This window comes from Protomyctophum parallelum (assembly GCF_964188405.1).
Source record: "Protomyctophum parallelum genome assembly, chromosome: 13".
NCBI classification, from domain to species: domain Eukaryota; kingdom Metazoa; phylum Chordata; class Actinopteri; order Myctophiformes; family Myctophidae; genus Protomyctophum; species Protomyctophum parallelum.
Window position 1 is genome coordinate 34,727,737 of NC_139708.1, and position 22,035 is coordinate 34,749,771.

A 22,035-nucleotide genomic window follows, 5' to 3' on the forward strand; every position below is an offset into this window, starting at 1 on the left:
CATGCACTCGGCCAGTGTGTCTTGTCTGTACTGTATGTTCAGCCTAGGCTTCATATTGGTGCTGAATGACTCTCTGGAGCTCTCCATGGTGTTTGTGCCTCTGGTCAGTCCGGGGCAGGAACCCATCATGGTCCAGGTATTTGTCCAGTGGCTGTAATTCAGGGCTTATTTAGAAAAAGGTGCCGCAACTAATCTTTCCATTGCTTTTTTTTCTCCTATTAATCGAATAATCGATTTAATCAAATATTTTTTGATTGATTATTTGATTATTAGATTAGATTACATTAATCAATCCATTCGATTAGTTCGATTAACTATTGTACTCCTGATTAACCCTGGATCTTGTCATTTTATATTTTGGCTATTCAAAAATAGCAAATGTACTGTACAAGCTCACAGCGCCTCGCTTCATGCCACGCTGCAAGCTTGTATACATCTGCTATTTTTGGACATTTTTGGAAAAATCTTGAAAGTGTGAGAACCACTAATTCAGAAGGCATTTGTAGAATCTGCCTCGGAGGGCCTTAATGGATTAAGACTAACATAACACGATATTAAACACGTCTAATGTCTAATGTTTTTGTCTCCTTCCAGGAGGTGTGCAGTGAGCTGCGGCCGCGCCTCTGTGTGATCCAGAGAGGGAGCAGCGGTTACGGCTTCAACCTGCACAGTGAGAAGGCCCGTCCCGGACAGTACATCCGCGCTGTGGACGAGGACTCGCCGGCAGAGAGGGCAGGCCTCCAGCCCCGGGACCGGATAGTACAGGTCAGTTAGCTTCTCCGAAAGTAGCCGGGGTCCGAGAAGGACTCCCTTAACGGGTGGGGGTTCTAGACCAGTAACGTCACGTCACCAGACATTCCACACCTGAGGAAAGCCTGGTATTCGTTCTAAAAATATCAGGGAAAAGGAAAAACAATATTGTGGTTTCGGTGTTTGGTTCCGGTTGGCGTCGCATTGTTTTTGTTCCCCACATACTGCGAACCAATTAGTTTAGTCTTCTTAGTAGCGCTACGAGTTCGAATAGAAAAACATATCAAACCACAAAACGATTTTACCAAACTGAACACGTTTTAAAGTAGGGGAACCATTTTGGAGTTGCACAGCGGTCGTTGGTTTCCGGCCACCTGACGACGCAACTTTATGTCCGCTTCGACCGGATCAGAAACCCCAAAATGGTATTGACCCCAGGCTACTAGACCAGTGGTTCACAAACCTCTTCATATCAAGGAGTCCCCCCCAAAATGATATAGTATTGGCTGTGGACCTCATCTCAAAAACAGTTTATGCCAGGGATGTTTGCTTTAAAAATATATTCAAAGATTTGCACACATTTTCACGATTTTCCAAAAAATAGCAGATCTATAAGCTTGTGACGGACGTGCAGAGTACAAAAGTATTGGCATCAAGATGTATTTTAAGTACTAAAAGTAAAAGGGCTAATTATGCAGAATGTGCCGTTTCACAAGTTTTTTAAATGCATGAAAATCTTTTCAAATTAGCAGAGCTACAAGCTCAAGTTGAAGTGGTTAATTGTGTGTTTTGTAATAATAATAATAATAATAATAATAATCAAAATCTATAAAGTAACTAACGTTTTCAAATAATTGTAGTGGAGTAAAAGTACAATATTTATCTCAGAGAAAGTGTACTTAAGTACTATACTTGATTACATGTATAGTCAGTAGTCACTTAAGCAATATTACACGAGAGGGGGTGCTTTACCGTGATTATTACACAAGAGGGGGTGCTTTACCGTGATTATTACACAAGAGGGGGTGCTTTACCGTGATTATTGCCACGACATTGATTCTGTAGGAACGAAGCTTTAGCCGAGTTCTGTAAGCAGCGCTGTAGAGAGATACCAGTAAAGAGATACCAGTAGGTCAGTGTTAACATGTCCACACTGTCCACTGTACAGGTCATCTCCACAGATAGGTTACTGTGTTAACATGGCAGTGTGTCCACTGTACTGGTCATCTCCAGTTCTCCACAGATAGGTTAGTGTTAACATGGCGGTGTGTCCACTGTACTGGTCATCTCCACAGATAGGTTAGTGTTAACATGGTGGTGTGTCCCCTGTCCACTGTACTGGTCATCTCCACAGATAGGTTAGTGTTAACATGGTGGTGTGTCCACTGTACTGGTCATCTCCACAGATAGGTTAGTGTTAACATGGCAGTGTGTCCACTGTACTGGTCATCTCCACAGATAGGTTACTGTGTTAACATGGCAGTGTGTCCCCTGTCCACTGTACTGGTCATCTCCACAGATAGGTTACTGTGTTAACATGGCAGTGTGTCCCCTGTCCACTGTACTGGTCATCTCCACAGATAGGTTACTTACTGTGTTAACATGGTGGTGTGTCCCCTGTCCACTGTACTGGTCATCTCCACAGATAGGTTACTGTGTTAACATGGTGGTGTGTCCACTGTCCACTGTACTGGTCATCTCCACAGATAGGTTAGTGTTAACATGGTGGTGTGTCCACTGTGCTGGTCATCTCATATCATAATTATTTATCGCCAGATATAGCCACAAGTTAAAAACATACAAACAAACAAACAAACAAAATAAATTACATGAATTACAATTAGTGAAAATAGCCGAGCTTGTAGATGTGCTATTTTCACTTAGCCCATGCACTTGCTTGCAGGGTTCCTGGGAGACAGGAAAGTTCTCTTTTGTGGTCTGGTGTCAAGCTAAAAGGTTTGGGAACCACTGATTAAGTATACGCTTTCTGTGGTTGACAGCTTTACCTGTAAGTCCTCTTAACACAGTGAAACCCCACCCATGTGGCCCTCAGAGCAGACTATAAAACAAACATCTCAGTGTTTCTCTGGCATACCCTGACCTGTACTCAGAGATTCAGAAGTGCTCAGGCAGGTAACAGGAATGTTATTTGAACTAACAGTGGCTTTGAGGGGTTCTGTGTACCTAGAACTGTGTGTGTGAGGGGGGAGGAGTTGTGCTACGACGCATTTTGTGAACTTGCTTGTAGATCAGCTATGTTTCAGCTTTGTGCCTTCACAAGTAGGCCTACAGAGTAACTCAAACGTGTGTGTGTGTGTGGGGGGGGGGGGGGGGGTCACAGAGTGGGCGTGAACATCTAAAGCCAATTCCAGAGAGGAAGCCAGACAATAGCATCTTGGGCAGTAACAGCAGTAACAATGTGTGTCCGCTCAGCACAAAGACCAGCTCCTTGTGAGGTGGGGGGGGGGGGGGGGGGGAGGGAGACCCCCTGAGACCCCTAGGCTCTCTCTACTCAAATGCCATGTCCGCTTATTGTAAGCGACTTTGGGCTTGGGCTTTCTAAAGTGTACACGCACATCTTATTTTTGAAAATGTATTATATTAATAAAGTCAGTTCTTTCTTAATTTTTTTGATAATAGATTGAATTGAATTCGATTGGACCGTTGCATCCCTACTCCCTAATTGTAACAATGTTACAATTTGCGTAAAAGTAAGAAAGTGGTGGATAGTTGTATATATGTTGTAGTCCTAATAGAAAGTGATTTATGAAGCATGTTATTAACCATTTTACCGTTTTGTGTTATTGTGGGCGTAGGCGTTGTGAGCTTGTCGATCGGCTATTTTCAGCCAAAGCTTTACCCACAATACGGATGCTGGGGTTTAAGTGGTTAAGATTACGTAACTGAGTAATATTCTCCACTCCCACAGCCCTGTGGAGAGTCCTGGCTCTATACTGTGTGTGTGTGTGTGTGTGTGTGTGTGTGTGTGTGTGTGTGTGTGTGTGTGTGTGTGTGTGTGTGTGTGTGTGCGTGTGTGCGTGCGTGCGTGCGTGCGTGTGCTTGTCACTATTGTTGTAATTCCCTATTTTAAACTTAGTTGGGCAGTGATATCACACACTGGAATATCTACAAGCTCAGTGCTCACAAAGCGTCGCAGCGGGAGTGGCTTTTAGATCTGCAGTTTTTCTGCTGTTTTCCCGTCCATCTTCAGCTATTTCCAATGCTGTCCTAAAGCGTTGATGACGTCCTCACGAGTACAGTAATACAAAACCTGTGTGAGTGCGTTTATGTTTATGTTTGTGTGTGTGTGTGTGTGTGTGTGTGCGTGCGTGCGTGCGTGCGTGCGTGCGTGCATGCGTGAGAGAGCGTGTGTACATGTGTGTGCGTACAGGATTTCCTGTTTCAGGAGCCAGTGATAATATTAAGCAAGGAATCCTGGACAGTGATAAACAGCTGCTGCTGCTGCCGTGGAACAATGGCAGACGGACGCCACTTGGTCCGTCTTCTCCAAAATAGCTTAACCCAGTGTATCTTAGACCTTTACATTTCGAGGTATCTCCTTAACTCTGACAGTGTACAAATGGAGCCCCATGGCCCCGTTAGGGTCCATTTGGTTCCATTTGTATACCATCAGAGTTATAGACTTGTAAAGGGTCGATTTAGACCCCCTCAACGGAACCGTCCAAGTTCCTGGAATCCACTGGCTTAACCCATTAAAACTGGGAAATCATCCGTATCAATATAGATCGTTGCTGTCGGGCAGAAACCTCTTACAGTGTATGTAGGTATAAAACAGGACTGGAGTGGTTCATTAGACTAATCAGGTTAGTCGATCCAGCCAGTGTGATTTCTGGCCTAGAGGGGCGCGTGCGGGCGAAAACAGCCGGTGGATGCCACCGGTTCACCGATCTGAAAATAAATAATCTTAATTAAGAAGATAAATGATAGTCTTGTGGGTTTGATGATGTGTCTCCTATAGTCCTAACCTTTGTGTGGTCTACAGGTGAATGATGTGTCTCCTTGTCCTAACCTTTGTGTGGTCTACAGCTGAGCGATGTGTCTCCTTGTCCTAACCTTTGTGTGGTCTACAGCTGAGCGATGTGTCTCCTTGTCCTAACCTTTGTGTGGTCTACAGGTGAACGATGTGTCGGTGGAAGGGAGGAACCATTCAGAAGTGGTGGCGGCCATCAAGTCAGGCGGCGACGAAACGCTGCTCCTGGTGGTGGACCCCGAGACAGACGCCTTCTTCAAGAGGTGCCGAGTGGCGCCCTGCCAGGACCACCTCACTGGTGAGACAGACAGCCGTCAGGGCAGGGTTTCCATGCTGTACCATTAGGACAAGCAAGTTAACCCTATAGAGTAGACTCTGCCTGTGGTCTCCGTGTTGCAAATGGTCTATATGCAAACAGAATAACTATTCCTACTTCCGGGCCGCTTCCCTACTTCCTTCACATGTGTTACCGATTATACTAATCTTTAAGGCCATTTAGTATGCAGTGGTTCTCAAACGTTTTAATTTCAAGGACCCCCACAACTCTGAGAGTGTACAAATGGAACCAAATGGACCCTTTTGTACACTGTCAGAGTTACACATACGTACAGGGCCAATTTGAAACCACGTTGAGACCCACTGGTGTAGCAGTGTTTCCATTGAGCCATACGCACAATAGTAGCACCCTGATTCTGTTTGACCAAAATGGAACAGAGCCTTCATTAGTATCAGTGGTAACACCTGTGAAGGAAGACTGTAGGTAAGTTATTTCCAAAATGGTGTGTGTGCACTGTGCATAGAGCCCATTAGTTAAAAAAAAATCAGCTCTAATCATCGTACATCATCATGACGTAAAATAGACACTATGACGTAAAATTCTCCATTCATTGTCAATGGGAATTTAATGCTTGTGTAGGACAAAATTTGACACTAAGCCGATTTGCTCAGAGACTTTGACATCGTATTATTATTATTATTAGTATCCTTTGTGGTTCTCACTCTGAGCTCTGTGAGACATGGTGGGCCTCTCTCCCCTCCTCCATGTTACTCCTTCTGCTGTTGTGTTCCCACTGTAGTGGTAAACACCAGGAAATTAAACGTCTGTCTACGCAGTCTACGTTTTCTCTCTCTGTCTCTCTCTCTCTCTCTCTCTCTCTCTCTCTCTATCTCTCTCTCTCTCTCTCTCTCTATATATCTCTCTCTCTCTCTCTCTCTCTCTCTCTCTCTCTCTCTCTCTCTCTCTCTCTGTCTCTGCCAAAGTACACATACAGACGGAGCTGGCTGACTTCCTGCCCTCTCCTGCTGGTCCTCGTGTGTTTATAGATGGGTAGTTCTCAAACGTTTTGGAGGCGCGCTATCCTCTCCAACCTCTGGCTTTCCCCCGTGACGTCATGTAGCAACCAAGTCATGTGACGTCATTATAGGCAAACATTTTTGAGGGGCACTATCTCCTTCAACTTCTGGCTTTCAGAAATGACGTCATGTGGTCCCCAATAATCAGGTCTATGGACGTGCCAAGTCTATGGACTTTTAATGTTTGCTTTAAGCAGTGACATCATGTGACAGGCCCCTCATTTCACACAAGTGTGATTTTTATTTTATTTTTAATGTGAAAATGTCTGTTTTCAAACAGCCAAATTATAAAACAGTTTTTCTTTTATTTTTTCTTTATCTGTAATACAACAGGAATTCTCTAGAGGGAGCCCCAGGTCTTTGATTTGGCTGCCTCATTTCAGAGCAGTTGTAACACTGCATGGGTTTTGAGTAGCTGCTTTGGGGGGCTGCTTTGCTGTGAGCTGGGAGTGACTTCCATATATAGGGAACTATATACTGTAGTGTTGGCCCACCGAGAAGGCCCTGTCTGTCACCCCAGGTTGGGTTGTTTGTCCTGGGGATGTCCAGGAGGTTGGCACCTAAACCTGAGGGGGCGTGGCTGTGGAGGAGGTCAAAGGGGTAGCGGGGAGCCTGCTTGATGAGGGCCTTAATTGTAGCTGATGATTAGTAACAATTAGTAAGTACAATTTCGAGGTGTTTCTTTTACTTTACTGGAGTATTGCCAATACTATACACTCAAATACATTTTGAATTCCGGACTTTTATTTATAACAGAGTATTTATACATTGCAGACGCCAATACCTTTGTAGTATTTGTACTTGTAACATACTATTTTTACAATAGAGTATTGATACTTTTACTTAAGTACAAAAGAAATGCAGTACTTCTTCCATCACTGGGGCCTTGTAGGTGGTGATTAGCATTTTGAAATGGGAGTCAGTGGAGGTCACGGAGGACTGGTGTGATGTGGTCCCTGGATCGGGTTCTGGGGAGCAGACGGGCGGAACATTAATGCATAGAGACAGTGTAGTCACTACACTGTCTCTATGGGTTTGATATTGGCTTCGCTGTAGTGCGGATCTAGGATCATAGGTAAACCATGAACCTAGCTAGCAGCATCAGTCTAATATAAAAACATACAGCATAATATCAACAAATAATTAAGTTCATCGAACTAATCAATTGAAGCGATTATAAATAGATCTGCTACTTCTGCACAACACAGTTCAGCTGTACAAAGTATATTTTCTATCAAGTACACGATCATATCAAGAAGCCTTGAATTAATTCATGGAGGTATAATTTGTTCTCATTTTGCTGACTGGGACTCAAATGCAGGTCAGTTGAGTCTCCTACCGGATTATTGGCTTAACAAACCAATCTCCATGAATTCAAGGCTTCATGTGGTGTGTTATTGATAGAAAATAAGTAATTGTTTGGGTGAACTACTCCTTTGGAGTGGATAATGAGGCAAATGTATAATGTATAATGAATTTAGTTCATTATACAAATTTAAAAAAAGATATATATATTTTTTAAATATATATATCATTGTCAGTTCGTTGATATACCATATAAAAAGATGATATAAACAATAATTCTTCAATGTTATTTGATTAGTGAAAAAGTATACTACAGCATAATCACTATGAAAACAATCAAAAGCTCCCTGGTTCCATATTTGGCCTCCAGTCCAGAATGAGACCCAAAGAAAAGGCTCCAAAAAAGCCAGTCTGGAGAGACATTCCACTGAGATGTTGCCCAGGTAACTCCATGTGCTGACCACTCACAGGGTACCTGAGTACAGTGACACACACACACACACACACACACACACACGCACACACGCACACACGCGCACACATGCTGCCTCACTGGCCAGCACCTTTGTTTGGTTTCCAAGGCACTGGCTCTTGAGTGGCCTCTCTCAGCTCACAGTACTGGAGCTGTATATTTTGGAGGGGAGAGGCTCTTCACACACACACACACACACACACACACAGAGGACGATGCTGGCTCTCAGAATAGACACACTAAAGAAAACCTGACTGTAGTAGGGCCAAAGGAAGGGCTGTATAAGAGCCATAAAAAGGAGCGACTGGCTAAAGGGGAAAACATAACGGATGGAAGGTAAGAAATGTGTCTGTCCTCTCTGACAATCAGTGGTGGAAGAAGTAAATGTGTCGGTCCTCTGACTCCTCTCTGACAATCAGTGGTGGAAAAGAACTCACATCTTTTTATTGGAGTGAAAGTAGAATGTTTTGATTTTCAAATATATTAAATAGTATACAAATCTTTTGGAAATAGCAGATCTACAAGTTCGGAAATGTATAGGGTTGAAGTGGGTAATCTATGTTTTGAATAAAAAATCTAAATCTACAAAGTAACTAAAGTTTTCAAATAATTGCAGTGGAGTAAAAGTACAATATTTGCCTCTGAGATGTAGTGGAGTAGAAGTGAAAGTACAGAAAATTGGAAATACTCCAGTATAGTAAAATATATACATATATAGCTCAGAATTCTACTTAAGTACAGTACTTGAGTAAATGTACTTAGTGACTTTACAACACTAAGTACATTTGAAATACATGATGTATACTGTGGCAGTGGTTTGCATAGTGGTGTTCCGGCCTCCAAATACACATCATCTACACATACCCATCTTGACATGAAAATGTTTGAGAACCAAACTTTCTCATGTCAAGGACTATTAATTTTTTTGCCGGGGAACACCCCCCCCCCCCACAAGTGTCTCCCCATCGAGAGAACCTCTCAAAGTGGAGAGATTAGCATTCAAGATCATTTTGCTCCGTGCGCGCAATCATCGTGGGCTATTGGATTAGTCAAGACACGAGAGTAGGGCCAAGAGTAGGGCCTCTGTGGTGAGAGCGAGTTATCGACTGGGGTGTTTTTTTTAAATTACGGCTGAGGCCAATGCCAATGTCAGAGAAACATGCGAACGCATGCAGAGGAACCCTCTGCATGTGTGAATAATAGATGGATCTCTTTACACATAGCTGCGCTATGTAACAGAGTAGATAGAGAGGCATTGGTGGAATGAAAGCGGAGCTGCACAGAAGGGACTCCTTGATCTAAGTTGAACGAACGGAGCATTCTGCTCCGCTGGTTCTGAAGGCTACAGTACCACAGCATAGACACTGAGTGGAGCATTCTGCTCCGCTGGTTCTGAAGGCTACAGTACCACAGCAAAGACACTGAGGGGACTAGAATGAGACAGTAAGCTTCGGTCCGGTCCAGTACACATTACGGTAGTGTTGGCTGCATTATTGTTGGGCAAGTTATTTGGGTAATAGTAACGAATGATCCTTTTATGCCGCGTTCACACTGGGCATATACAAAGATATACAGGCGACCATTCTCTTTTCCAAATGGAGGCCCGGCGAGTCGGTGACATGAGTATAGGACAACTACTTGTACATCCGGCGACAGCTACAAAGCTTTCAACTTCAGATACAACAACGCTACATTACAAAGCTACAAATTATGCTTGCGTTGCTTTGTATATTTTGTACGTGTCCGTGTGAACGCAGCTTGAGGGGTTCTCTCTTGTGTTTACTGTAAAAGTGTGACTGAGTGGGTGTGTTGGTGTGTTGCAGGTCCTCTGCCTGAGCCGCTCATCAACGGAGACATGGAGGACAAGGTAGGATCTCTCATTCATCATCATCATCATGATAATGTCCCAAACTGTTACTTATCAGGATTCAAATTCAAAAGTTAAAGCTAAAATATGGAGATAATGAGATTTCTTTTTAGAAAACTTTAGGATTAGGATTAGGTTAGGATTTTTTACATGGGGTAAGTCAATTTTGAATTCCAGACTTTTACTTCTGGTATTTCTACATTGCAGTATTGATGCTTTTACTTTAGTGTGTGAGTACTTCTTTCTGGCTCCTGCTTTGCTTCTGTGCAGTTAGCACTCGGTCTATAGACTAAACACCCTCAGGGCAAATACAGAGGTTCTTGCCATGAATTCTCTGGGGTTTGTTTGTTTGAAACTGCGTCCCGTTCCAGATAGGCAGGGTTTGTGTCACTGTCGACAGCTCAGGCAGCAGGTCATCAATCACAGAACCGTGTTGACGTCCAAAACCAAACCCACATATTGTCTGGCGATTTGTATGGTTCAACTATACAGTGTGTTAGGAACTCCACCCATGTGGTGCGTACTTGTATGCGACTTGTATGATGGACTAAGGGCCTTGCCACACTTTGATTGATTGATTGAAATATTTATTAACAGTTTGTAGAATTACAGTACATTTCAAGCACAAACTCAATACAAAGACTGTTAACTGTGAGTGGATGACCCAATTAAGCATTACACTTGTTTACAACAGGGTCCACATTGTTCAATTCATCAAAACATACAAATAGACACTTCTATGTAGTTAAAGAACAGAACAGGAATTCATCATATAGGAAGCAAAAAGGGAAAAGATACATATACAGTGAGGGGAAAGGGGGGGGGGGCGGTGGGGGGGATTCAGATTTTACAGAGGCCAGTTTCGAATTGCAGCCTTCCGTAGGTGCCCTTTGAGAGAGGTTTTGAAGGAGTCAAGGGATTCACATGTCTTAATGACTGTTGGTAGGGCGTTCCACATTTGGTGGCATAGGAGCGAAAATAATTTAGTCCCTTGTTTGTGCCGAATCTGGGTTGTACATGGTTTGTTGCACTCCCTCTGGTGTTGTGGGTGTGGACTTCGTTTACATTAAGGAATTTAGACAGGTACATGGGTATCTTAGTGGTGTATCGAATATTGTGGACCAGACCCATTGCAAGATGCTGTACTCTAAGCCCTAAGCCATCCCAGCCTGTCAAAGTGGTCATGGGTGAGGTGGGTTCGGGGGGTGAGGCCAAGTAGGAGCCTGACCAGTTTGTTTTGGGAGGTCTGGAGCCTTGTTTTAAGGGCCTTTGAGGTGCTGTGGTACCAAGAGGTGGATGCATAGTCAAAGAAACCTTGTACGAGGGCTCCTGTTAAGGTCTTCAAGGTGTTTTTGTTGACCAGTGAGGAGATCCTGTAAAGGAATCTTGTTCTTTGATTGACTTTTTTGATTACGTTGGTGGCCATTTTATCACCGGAAAGATTGGCCTCCAGGATGGAACCTAGGTAGGTAATTTCATCACGAGAACGGCTCGGGCTGTTAGAGCAGAGGGATGTGATAACAAACTGTGGGGCTAGCTTGAAGCCACACACACGAGTGTGGAGCAGTTAGGGAAAATTCATTGAGCTGCTTCATGTTAATCCTGGAAAGGTATTAGCTATAATCCTTATGGGTGCATGCACGCTCATCTACTTTTACTGTAGATCACAAGCACACACACACACACACACACACACACACACACACACACACACACACACACACACACACTCACGTGCGTTTTTGTATTACTTTGTTAAGTAGTTTGTTATGAGTAGCACAGCTTTGGTAACTAAGGGACTGTTACATTTTTATTGGAAGGTTCACTCTGGAGAAAAATGGGAACCTGTGAGATAATATTTAATGGGTTCATTTACTATAGGTCTTGGAGTGGAATAGGGTAGGCAATGGCATAATAAGCCTCGGCTTCAGCCTACACCTTTCTCTGTGCCATTTTGTATTAAACTAAACGGCTGGTATTTATTCATGTTCTGTAAAAAAGGAACATCATTCATTAAAATAAATGCCATTCATGAGAGCTAAAAGATATTGTCGTTGTCGGGCAGACACCTGTATCGACAAATTATGTATGTTTTAATTTATTTGACCCATTAAAACCGGGAAAGCATCTCTGTTATTTTAGATTTGTAACTATTAAAAAATCTATCTATTTTTAAAGGGAACTCAAATCTTTAATTGCTTCTGGGGGTCCCTGGAATAAAATATTTTGAGATGGGGGTCCGCGGCCAAATACATATAATTTTGGGGGTCCTTGACCCACAAACTCTGTTTTTTTAATGGCCTCAGGGCTGCTTCTTCATACGAGTATCAAGTATTGATACTATTATTATTATTATAGATTAAAATATATTTCTACTGTTACTGAACATTTCCGTAGCATTTCTTGATTAAGTAATGGGTTTTTTGTTGGACACACATTTTCTCATCCGGCCACAACAATATGGTCTTTGTCGGGTGGAAACCTCATTCAAATTAAAAGAGAAAAAGTAGATTATACTACTAGCTCAGCTCAGTGCCACGTTTAGAGCTTCCAGATCTGCTACTTTTGATGCTTTTGTGTGACGCTGCTGTAGTGTGATAAAGTAGCGGGCGTATATTTATGGAAAGAAACACAAAAAGAAGTACCTGAAGCTGGCGGTAAGGTGTGGCGCTCCACCTCAACAGGTCTAGCGCCTACAGTAGACGCTCTCGTTTCTCAGGCAGATATACTGACAATAAGTCACTTGGACCTAATTTACTTACTATCTCAACATCTAGTCTCCGTTCCGCTGCGGCTCCCTGCCGCTCAAGGCGTGCTGCCTGTCAGGTATGTTAAGCAGTGGTGGAAAAAGTGCTCACATTTCTTGCTTAATTAAAAGTATCAATACTGCAATGTAGAAGTACTATGTTACAACAAGTAAAAGTCTGGAATTCAAAATTGACTTGGACGTGGACGTGCAAAAGTATTGTATATATATTGTATATCACTGAATCAATTAACAACTTAAGTGTTATGTTAAAATTTGTTGTGCAAAAAATAGTGAAGAGAAAATAGCTGATCTTCAAAGCTCACAAATGAAAGGTGTACTGTACGGTGTAGGGACAGGGACCAGGTTTGCAGACGTGTCATTCTTAGTCAACAGGATTTTATGTGTTCCTCACAGTCTGTCAACCAGTGGTTCAAGGACTCTCGCAACTCTGAGGTACACTCTCAGAGTTACAGACCAATTACTGTTATTACTCTACCCCGAAACACTTTTGGTATCTACTGGTGAAGCCACTGTATGTTAGTGAATAAACTTCATAAGGAAAGGCTGCCTCCAGGTGGTGGACTATAGTACTGGACATAAATTACGCACAGCCACAGAAGCCCTTCTGATTCCATTAGTGTTGTTGCCATTCAAGGACCACTAAATATACTGATGCTCTCTAGAAATATACTTATTGTAATCTTTTACTAGTAGCCTATATTTTTCACAATAACCATTACACGTACATTTTTTTTCGTATTTTTTTGTGTCTGACCCCAAATCACGCAAGCAGCAGAAATGTAAAGGAAACATATTGAGTTTTAGCCACTTTAAAGCCCAGCATCCGTATTTTGGGGAAAGGTTTTGCCGAAATTAGCAGACCGACAAGCTGGGAACCCTGCAGTCTCGGAACTCATTCGGGTAAAAAACTCCTGCGTGCTTCTGTGTTTATAACTACTATCAACAACACAACATGTTCAGGGCAGTGGTGCCAAGCTTATGAAAACGTGGTTGTTCAAAACAGCCTTGGAGCTATATTAGGATGTGTTCTTTTTGGAGTAGTAACATGATCATCCATTATTTTCTTTCAAACTGAGTTCTGCGTATCGCAGTTCCAACATACTTTGGACTGAGTTACCGGAGGTGTCGCCAAAAACACTTCTTTAAAGATTTAAAGAGAAGAATATATTGATAGTATATATTCATCTTCTATCTATAAATGCACTAAGTCTCTGTGCCGGTGTCGAGTCCGTCCGATCACCACTTGTCCAGAACCAGCACAAAAGCCTCTGCCCAGGCTCCGGACAGGGCCCAAATCCAGATCACCCCTACATCTCCATATATGGAGCTGGCCTGTTCTGAAATCACAAATCACAATGATGTTCTGACTCACAATGATGCGCGACCTCGCCATTTATTAGCCAATTGATCACACCTGAGTGATCACCCACCAACGGGCACTGTTCTAGTAGTAGACAATGGCAGGAAACAGGGAGTGACATGCCGCAAAATGGATGCTACACAATCCAACTTTAAATTGTAATCTGGGGGAAATTTTGATTGATTGATTGATTGATTGATTCCCTGTCCCAGGTGAACGGTCGTGTGGCCAAAGAGGCAGAAGGGGACTCGAAGCTGTCAGTCAGTCCGTCTCCATCGAACACCTCGTCCAACACCTCTCTGACAACCCCGCCAATTAACAACACACCTGAGGTAACATCACGCACATACTGTCACAATCAGCTTCATTGTCACTTTTCAGCCATCTCTGCCGAGTACAGATAACACGGTCATGAATTAAGCTTTGTTCCTTCCTTCCTTCCTTCACTAAGGAGTCGGAGCAGATGCCCGGCGATGCCATCCCGGCCCTCAACCTGACGCTGCAGCAGGTGAAGGAGCGTGCTCATCAGAAACGCTCCAACAAGAGAGCCCCGCCCATGGACTGGACCAAAAAGAATGAACTGTTCAGCAACCTATAGAGAACACACACACACACACACACACACACACACACACACACACACACACACACACATCCTCAAGACACACACAGTCACATCTCTGTTGTAAACATGCTCACATATGTAGATGTGAGAAGTTTTGAGAAATATAAACCAGCAGTTAGGAAAGAGAGGGATATCTGTAAAATATAGTGTACACTCAGATTATTATTATTATTATTGTTGTTATTAACTTCCAGTTATAAATGATGTACTACTAACAATGAACGACGCATAATGCCAATGTTGGAAAGAGAAATAGAACAGATTAAAAGTGTGTGTATGTGTGTGTGTGTGTGTGTGTGTGTGTGTGTGTGTGTGTGTGTGGGTGTGTGGGTGTGTGGGTGTGTGGGTGTGTGTACGTGCTTGCATCAGTGCTTAATTGACCCTGTCAGTCAATGCCGTACACTTTGTGAAACTCGTGGAAACCTTGCAAAACTGTAAAGCTCTCGAAAAACTTAGACATATTTAACACAAAATATTTCTTTGTTGTTGTCGAATTCCTGAGCCAATAATTCAATATATCCCAATACCACAATTTCTGTGTCAGCCGATACCGATACCGAATACCGATATCAGTGTTGTGATCTCGTGATGTGTTTACAGTATAGCAGACTCCTCACTCAAATGTGCCCAGTTTGGGCAACTCGAAAGCAAACTCCACATGCCCCAACATTTTAGACTGGCAACATTTTAGACTGGCATATTTGCCGATACCGATATGACAAATAAGGGCCGATACGATACTTCTCCGATACCGATACAGTATCGGGACATCTCTAGTGTGTATATATATATATATATATATATATATATAAGATGTGTCTACTGATGGTTCAGAGAGAATGTTTGAAGTATGGTTTTACTCTTGTTAAGTCTCCTATGTACTTCAATTAGTCAAATATTGGATTATTGACTCAGGCATGTGACAGGAAAAGAAATACCAATGATTTAAGGTATACCTTTAACCACTTTCACATTCACTTTCAAAATGTTTAAATAATAACATTATGTTTGTGCTACTCGTGTGTGACGCCACTATAATGACGTAGGCAGTGGGGCATTGACATCACTCCTGAGGTGTGCTTCATTAATGCCCAAATGGAGTGTTATTTTGTTAACCCCATTAAAACAGGGAAAGCGTCTGTGTCATTTTAGACTTTAGAATAAACATAAGAATAGCAGATCTACAAGCTTGTATATCTGCTATCTTTGAACATTTTCTAATAATATTTGAAGGCATGTGTAGAATCGGCCTCAGGTCTTAAAAACAGAAAAGTTTCAATATGGAGATACAGTTCAAGGTTTCTGCTCAACGGCAACGATGAGTGTCTTTTATTAGAATGACAATATGGGACCAACCATGTAAACCCGCCTGACAATCACTGTCCATCTGTCCCAAGTTCCTCCTGTTTCTGTTTGCGACCGAACGTGTGGTCTTCACTTTGAAATCGCACACTCCGTAAACCACTTAAGGCCTACATACGTGTGGTCATACAATGAATAGTGGGAAGTAGTGGTGATCTACAAGCTCACAACGCATCGCACCAAACGCGTGAGCGTTGTAGATGTGCTATTGCCACTCCTTTGGAACATTGTGACATTTTCTTGAGGGATGCCAGGGTTAAAGTGGTGATAACGCAGGGTCATTCATTCTCTGCAGTATCTTCAGTGATTGAATTAGCTAAATCTTTACTGAGATTTTCCCCATTCAGGAAGTGAATATCCGGTCAATTGACTGAATCGAATGCTGTGAATGATATTCGACCCGAAACTTTTGATCCGACACCAGAATGCCAACCGCTTCTCATCCGTGTTTCATCTGGATGCTTTAACTTTATTGATAATTAAATAATTGTTTATGTACAATTACACGCAGTACATTGTCACACTAACATCAAAATGATTATACGCAATAAAGCCAATGGCTTTTTATTTCTATAGATACTTTCATCTGGTGCATTTTGCTAAACCAGACCTTTGACTAAATGTGAAATATTTAAGTAATCCATACCATCCGTTCCATGAGGCCTAATTCATGCTCCGTCGTGCGACCAAGTATAAATCTGGCTAATTGTTGCCATGGTGATCTTTGTATATTATTGCTATTCCTTTTATGTTTCTGCCATGTTCTATTGTTACTGGCAAAACAAAAACAAACAAAATGCTTTCTGAGATTTTTTACACATTTCTATAGATGTCTTTAAAGGCTGAATTATGTAGCTTTGTGTATCATGTATGTTTTAAACGAATGTCTGTGCTTCCTGTAAAGTTTTGGAATGAATCCCCAAAGCACTGCTTTAACTCCACAGACTGGTTTATTGACTTCTCTTACTTCCCTAGATTAGTAAGCATTTTTGTTCAGTATTGAAATGGTTTTTTTTTTATGATTGAATTATGAATTATATGAAGAGGGCTTGTGTGAGCAGTGCGGTATTTCTATAGGCCTACTGTAATAAACTTGTCTTCACAACATTGTGCCGTGACTGTACTGTATGTGTTCAGTCGTGCTGAAACAAACCTGCTGGAATATTCTAGGCTGCCTCATTTGCATCACCAGATGCAAACAGTAAAGAGTAACAGAGTACTGCTAAAAATATATATTTTGCTAAAATCTGCCTCCTGGTGGCACTATAACAGGCCCGTGTGGTGTGAAAACAAAAATGTTTTTTTTTGTAGCTAGTCAGAGTTGAGCCTCAGGGGCCACTGTAGGATGCCTGCACTGTCACTTCCTCATTATCAATCAGTGTGAGTATTTAAAGGCCTTGCAGTCAGTCTACCAAACTGGCTGCTTGGTGTTGCTGGCAGCTGGCCTGCCTGTGGTTCTTCAGACCTGCCTTCGGTCTGGTGGAGTCTGGAGACATTAAGAGAACGTCCAAAAGAGAGAAGACTGATGAGAAAGAAAATCTTTATCTGAGTATGTAGGCATATGTGATTTTAATATATATAATTTTACTGCTCTGTTCATACTGTCTTTGCCTTTGTGTTTGTACTTTGTTTCCTGCACCACTGGGTTAGCAAGCAGCAATTCTGGACTTAGTTTGAACTACTTACAGTAATACCACCTGTTGCACATTTTGGTACAGAATAGTATTAGGCTACTACTAATTGGTATTTATGCTTGTAGTATTGATTTCGTGTGCACCCTGCTGAGTATGCTTTGTGTGTTTTTTAGAATTTCATATTCTTAATTTATATTCAATAGTACATTTTCAGCCCGCTATGCAGCCTTAAAATATTATTTAACCACCTCAACTCCAGCATCCATAGTCTGATCGGCAAGCTCAGAACCATTCACACTTGCGATGCGTTGTGAGCTTGTCGATCGGCTATTTTCGAGAGAAGATATTTAATGTAGAGCGAAAACAGGAAATACACCCACATCTAAGATAAAAATGACATTCAAATTAGCATATCTCGGCACATGCACATAAAAATTGAGGAAGTGCTGAGGGACTCCGGTCAACCATATAGGGTTTAATTAATTAAATCTCCATATATAGACATGTGACATTTGTGACGTCGACCGTCCACCCACAAGGATATTTTAATATAGAGGATACCAGTAAGAAGCCTAAAGGGCGAGGTTGTGTACACTCATCCGCCTGGGTGACGGCAGACTGCTGGGCGAGCACTGGCGCTTTGGAATGGGGGGGTCAGATCAACATATCTGAATGGGTGACAGCAGACTGCTGGGCGAGCGCTGGCGCTTTGGAATGGGGGGTCAGATCAACATATCTGACTGGGTGACAGCAGACTGCTGGTTGAGCGCTGGCACTTTGGAATGGGGGGTCAGATCAACATATCTGACTGGGTGACAGCAGACTGCTGTCTGAGCACTGGCACTTTGGCATGGGGGGGTCAGATCAACATATCTGAATGGGTGACAGCAGACTGCTGTCTGAGCACTGGCACTTTGGCATGGGGGGGTCAGATCAACATATCTGAATGGGTGACAGCAGACTGCTGGCTGAGCGCTGGCGCTTTGGCATTGGGGGTAAGATCTTAATTTAGTTTTCGCTAGCTGCCGGGCACTAATAACTGCACTAATAACTTTGGGGCAGGCCCGTCTAGAGTTTAAATGGACAGGTATCAGTCAAAAGGGAGACATCGAAGAGGAAGGATGGATGGGGAAGGATCAACATATGGAATGTCAGAACAGGTCAGCTCCATATATGTATGGAGATCTAAGGGTTTGACGTTTGAGGTCAGATTTATTTGCATGCCGTCACCCAGACGGATGCTTGCATGCATCGTGCATGCATCCGCCTGGGTGGCAGACTGCTGCGCTCAGGGCGAGTGCTAGCGCATGGGTGGTCAGATCAACATATGGAATGAATTCTGTACTGGCCATATGGAGCATGTCTTGAGTGTAGTTTGAAGAGGTCAGATCAACAAGAGTTTCTGGCCGTCTCCATATGCAGATCTAGGTGATGATCCAGTCTTCTCCATGTATGGTTATCCAGGGTTAGATGAGGTAAGTGTCGTGATCTTCATATATGGAGAATGGAGATGGCCATATATAGTGGCGTGACATGCCACGAGCCGTGATTTCATGAGGCGTGACCATATATGGAGGGGTTAAGGGTTTCCATGGTATCACGTGTTGTCACGAGGTCAGATCCATATATGGAGATCTAAGGGTGTCCATGGTGTCACATGATGTCACAAGGCATGATGATTGACAACCATAATGGTGGTGTGACAATGTAAATGTGACCTTCTAATGAAATGATAGAAGTCATGTTTGGCTTGAATGTCAGCAGTAACTTGTCTTGCAAACTTCTGGACGTGACAGAGTAATTATTTTGTTTTATAACAGAAGTCAATGGAGGCTGTGGTCACATTCTGAAACCTTGCCCAAGTTTTGGAGTCATTAATATTCAGAGATATAATGGATCCACATATAGCTTCCTAGTTTCCATTGTAGGTATTGTTTGAGGGGCGCTAGCCCCTCCTATATTCAGCTATTGTGTAGATTTTTGTCTTACACAAACATTACATTTCCAATGACAATGAATGGAGAATTTGTCATACCGTATGTAGATTAGCAAATCAGCTATTTCTGTCCTACACAAAGATTAAAATCCCATTGACAATGAATAGATGATGTACGATTCACCTTCACACGGGTGTGTTTTTTGAGTGGTGCAGCCACTCCAAAGAACAGCAATGTCCGTCCGTCCCTATGTCCGTATGTTTAGGGTACCAACAGGTGCTAAAATGGTGCTGTTGAGCTAGAAACAGGGATACTATAGTCAGATACCCACTATAGTCAGACGCACCCACTATAGTCAGACACCCCAACAGCACCACTCAGTTCAGACGGGTCTGATTTTAAATTGGAAAGTCTGAATTTACAATAAAATATTTAACAACCCAATATTGGGTTAGACCTACACCACTAAACTTATAAACACGTTTAATTGATTTAAAAAAAGCCTATCTAAATGGCGGTAGACAAATGAATTATTATGCATATAAACACCATGAACAAATCATGATGTGAAGCCAGGCAGACCACTCAAAGGAGGGCCAATTCCTGATCAGCTGATCAGTCCCATGCTCAGTCCATCTGATTGAGGCGGGCTATTTAAACCTCCCTGCTCACAGCTCATTGGCCTTGCTTCTCTGCTAAATGCTCTGCTCTATGAGGTTTTACGCCAGATGACCTGCCTGTCATGCGGAACTGGCCCATTTCAGCGGCTGAGGTGTCCGGGTGTCTCGGTCCCCGTCTGCCTTGCCTGGGCGTCCTTCTCTACAGGCTATATACTATATTATAAGCTATTTTCTGCAAAGTATAAATATTTAATGTTGACAAAAAATAACGCAACTAAACTAATTAGTCCAAACCACACAAATACAAATCGGCTAACTAATTTCTCCACCGGCTGACAGAGATGATGCATAGATAAGAGACTGATAAAAACATCTCTGTCTTCAATCGATTCTATAAAACGCAGTTTCTTGACCTGTCCAGTTTGGAGTCTCGTTCCTGTTGCTGTGGGACTGCTTCTTCTCGACGTTCATGGCCAACGTTTGGATGCGGAAAAATAGGCTCTTGGTCTTCTCAATCACCTGCTGGTAGGGCGAAACGGCGTTGTTCCCCATCACCACATGACCCAGCTCAGAGTCTATCTTGGCATCTAGCCTGGCGTTCCGGATAAGGTTCACAATCCATCTCTCGGCCTCCTCGGGCGTCATGTTCAGCTTGTCTGCCAGCATGCTGATGCTGATGCACTGATGTATCCTGCAGAAAGTCTCAAAGATGAAGAGATGGGCATTCTCAATGAAGTCCTCCCGGCAGGCAACCAGGAAGAAGTCGTTCGCAAGAAGCGACCCACACTCCCTTAGCTTCTTCTGGGCACTGTCAAAGTCAAAGTTCACGTACAGGCACTCCACAAACTCTGTAACCGGGTCTTTGTATGTGTAAGACTCCTGCTGTATAACCTTGACCAGATCTTTCAGAACCTGCCAACGCTTGCGGACGTCCTTGTTTGTGATGACCGCCGCGGTGAGGTAGCGCAAGACATGCGGGCACATGGTCTGAATGGTGTTGAGGTATTGAGGCTGATAGAGGAAAACATCAATGATGTTGTCTCTGCCTTTGGGGTGGTTGAAGAAGACAAACAGTGACCAGTGAATGAGCCACGTCCTCTGCTGGAGAGACTGCAGAGCGGAGCTAACAGAGTTGTTGTCGATGGTCTCTCTCAGGCGGATGAGGTCCTCCATGGCAGCATCCCAGTTCTGTGTGAGGATCTCGGAGGCCAGTTTGCCCCACAGGGAGCTCAGGGCGTTTCTGTCCGTGGCCGGGACCAAGACGCGGAAGAAGTAGAGGTATTCGGCTGCTCCACAGTAGTTTCCACACTCGTACTGGAGCTTGGCATATCGATACAGGGTGTCCAGGGACTTCTGGCGAAAGCCATGTTTCTCCGTCAGATAGTTGAAGAGCGTCCGTCCGTCTCTGGCAGACTGGACTTGCCGGACCATCTCTGGGTCCTCAAACATCTTCACAATGGGTTCTGTCTCCGACTGGAGCTGTCTCAGTTGAGCCACCACGGCTGTCCTCTTCTCCCGTAGAGTGTCCCCGCAGTTTAGGGAGAGGTCTTTGTACACGTCCGTGGCGAAGTCCACCATGTTGGTGTGAGTGGCGAGGTCCAGCTTTCCATGAAGCAGCTCCTGTTTATTATAGATCTCTTTTTTGGAAAGAAATTCCAGCAAGGGGAATACAAGATGCCGGTCCAAAAAATTGGCAATTTTCGGGGTGAGATCGTACTGGGCCATCCTTACTTTTCTTTGCACAAAGTGAGTCCACTGAGCGACCTGTGGCAGATATAACACAGCTGCAGTGACGTATGAACAGCATACATCACTCAAGGGTTAGAGAGCCCTAAATGCGTGATTCAAATTTGACACTGCATCTATGATTTGTGCCATTTTTGTGCAACGGGCCCAGTAGGCTGCTCAGCCTGACACACGCACGCAGACAGGCAGGGGCTAAAAGATAATCTCCCATAGCACATGCGCAGTACGATGGGACAGAAAATC

At 43.2% G+C, this 22,035-nt stretch overlaps 2 protein-coding genes across 3 annotated transcripts in view; one reads left to right on the forward strand and one right to left on the reverse strand.

Annotated features, from left to right (window-relative positions):
- The window catches only part of nherf1b (NHERF family PDZ scaffold protein 1b), a 49,092-nt gene extending 34,574 nt beyond the window's left edge, over window positions 1-14,518 (forward strand). The window contains exons 3-7 of one of the 2 annotated variants that reach the window (XM_083779387.1): window positions 595-765; window positions 4,886-5,039; window positions 9,695-9,738; window positions 14,081-14,200; window positions 14,323-14,518. In XM_083779387.1, coding sequence (XP_083635513.1) covers window positions 595-765; window positions 4,886-5,039; window positions 9,695-9,738; window positions 14,081-14,200; window positions 14,323-14,466 — 633 coding nt within the window. In that variant the 3' untranslated portion in view covers window positions 14,467-14,518. Of the gene's footprint in view, window positions 1-594; window positions 766-4,885; window positions 5,040-9,694; window positions 9,739-14,080; window positions 14,201-14,319 lie in introns of both variants that reach the window. The other variant, XM_083779386.1, reaches the window with a different exon arrangement.
- A 5,909-nt stretch (window positions 14,519-20,427) lies between these two features.
- LOC310868614 (eukaryotic translation initiation factor 3 subunit E-like) lies at window positions 20,428-21,771 on the reverse strand (the record flags this gene model as incomplete). The annotated part of the gene is made up of 1 exon (XM_083779069.1): window positions 20,428-21,771. The coding sequence occupies one exon, from the start codon at window positions 21,769-21,771 to the stop codon at window positions 20,428-20,430; it is 1,344 nt and encodes a 447-aa protein (XP_083635195.1).
- Between the last annotated feature and the right edge of the window lie 264 nt (window positions 21,772-22,035).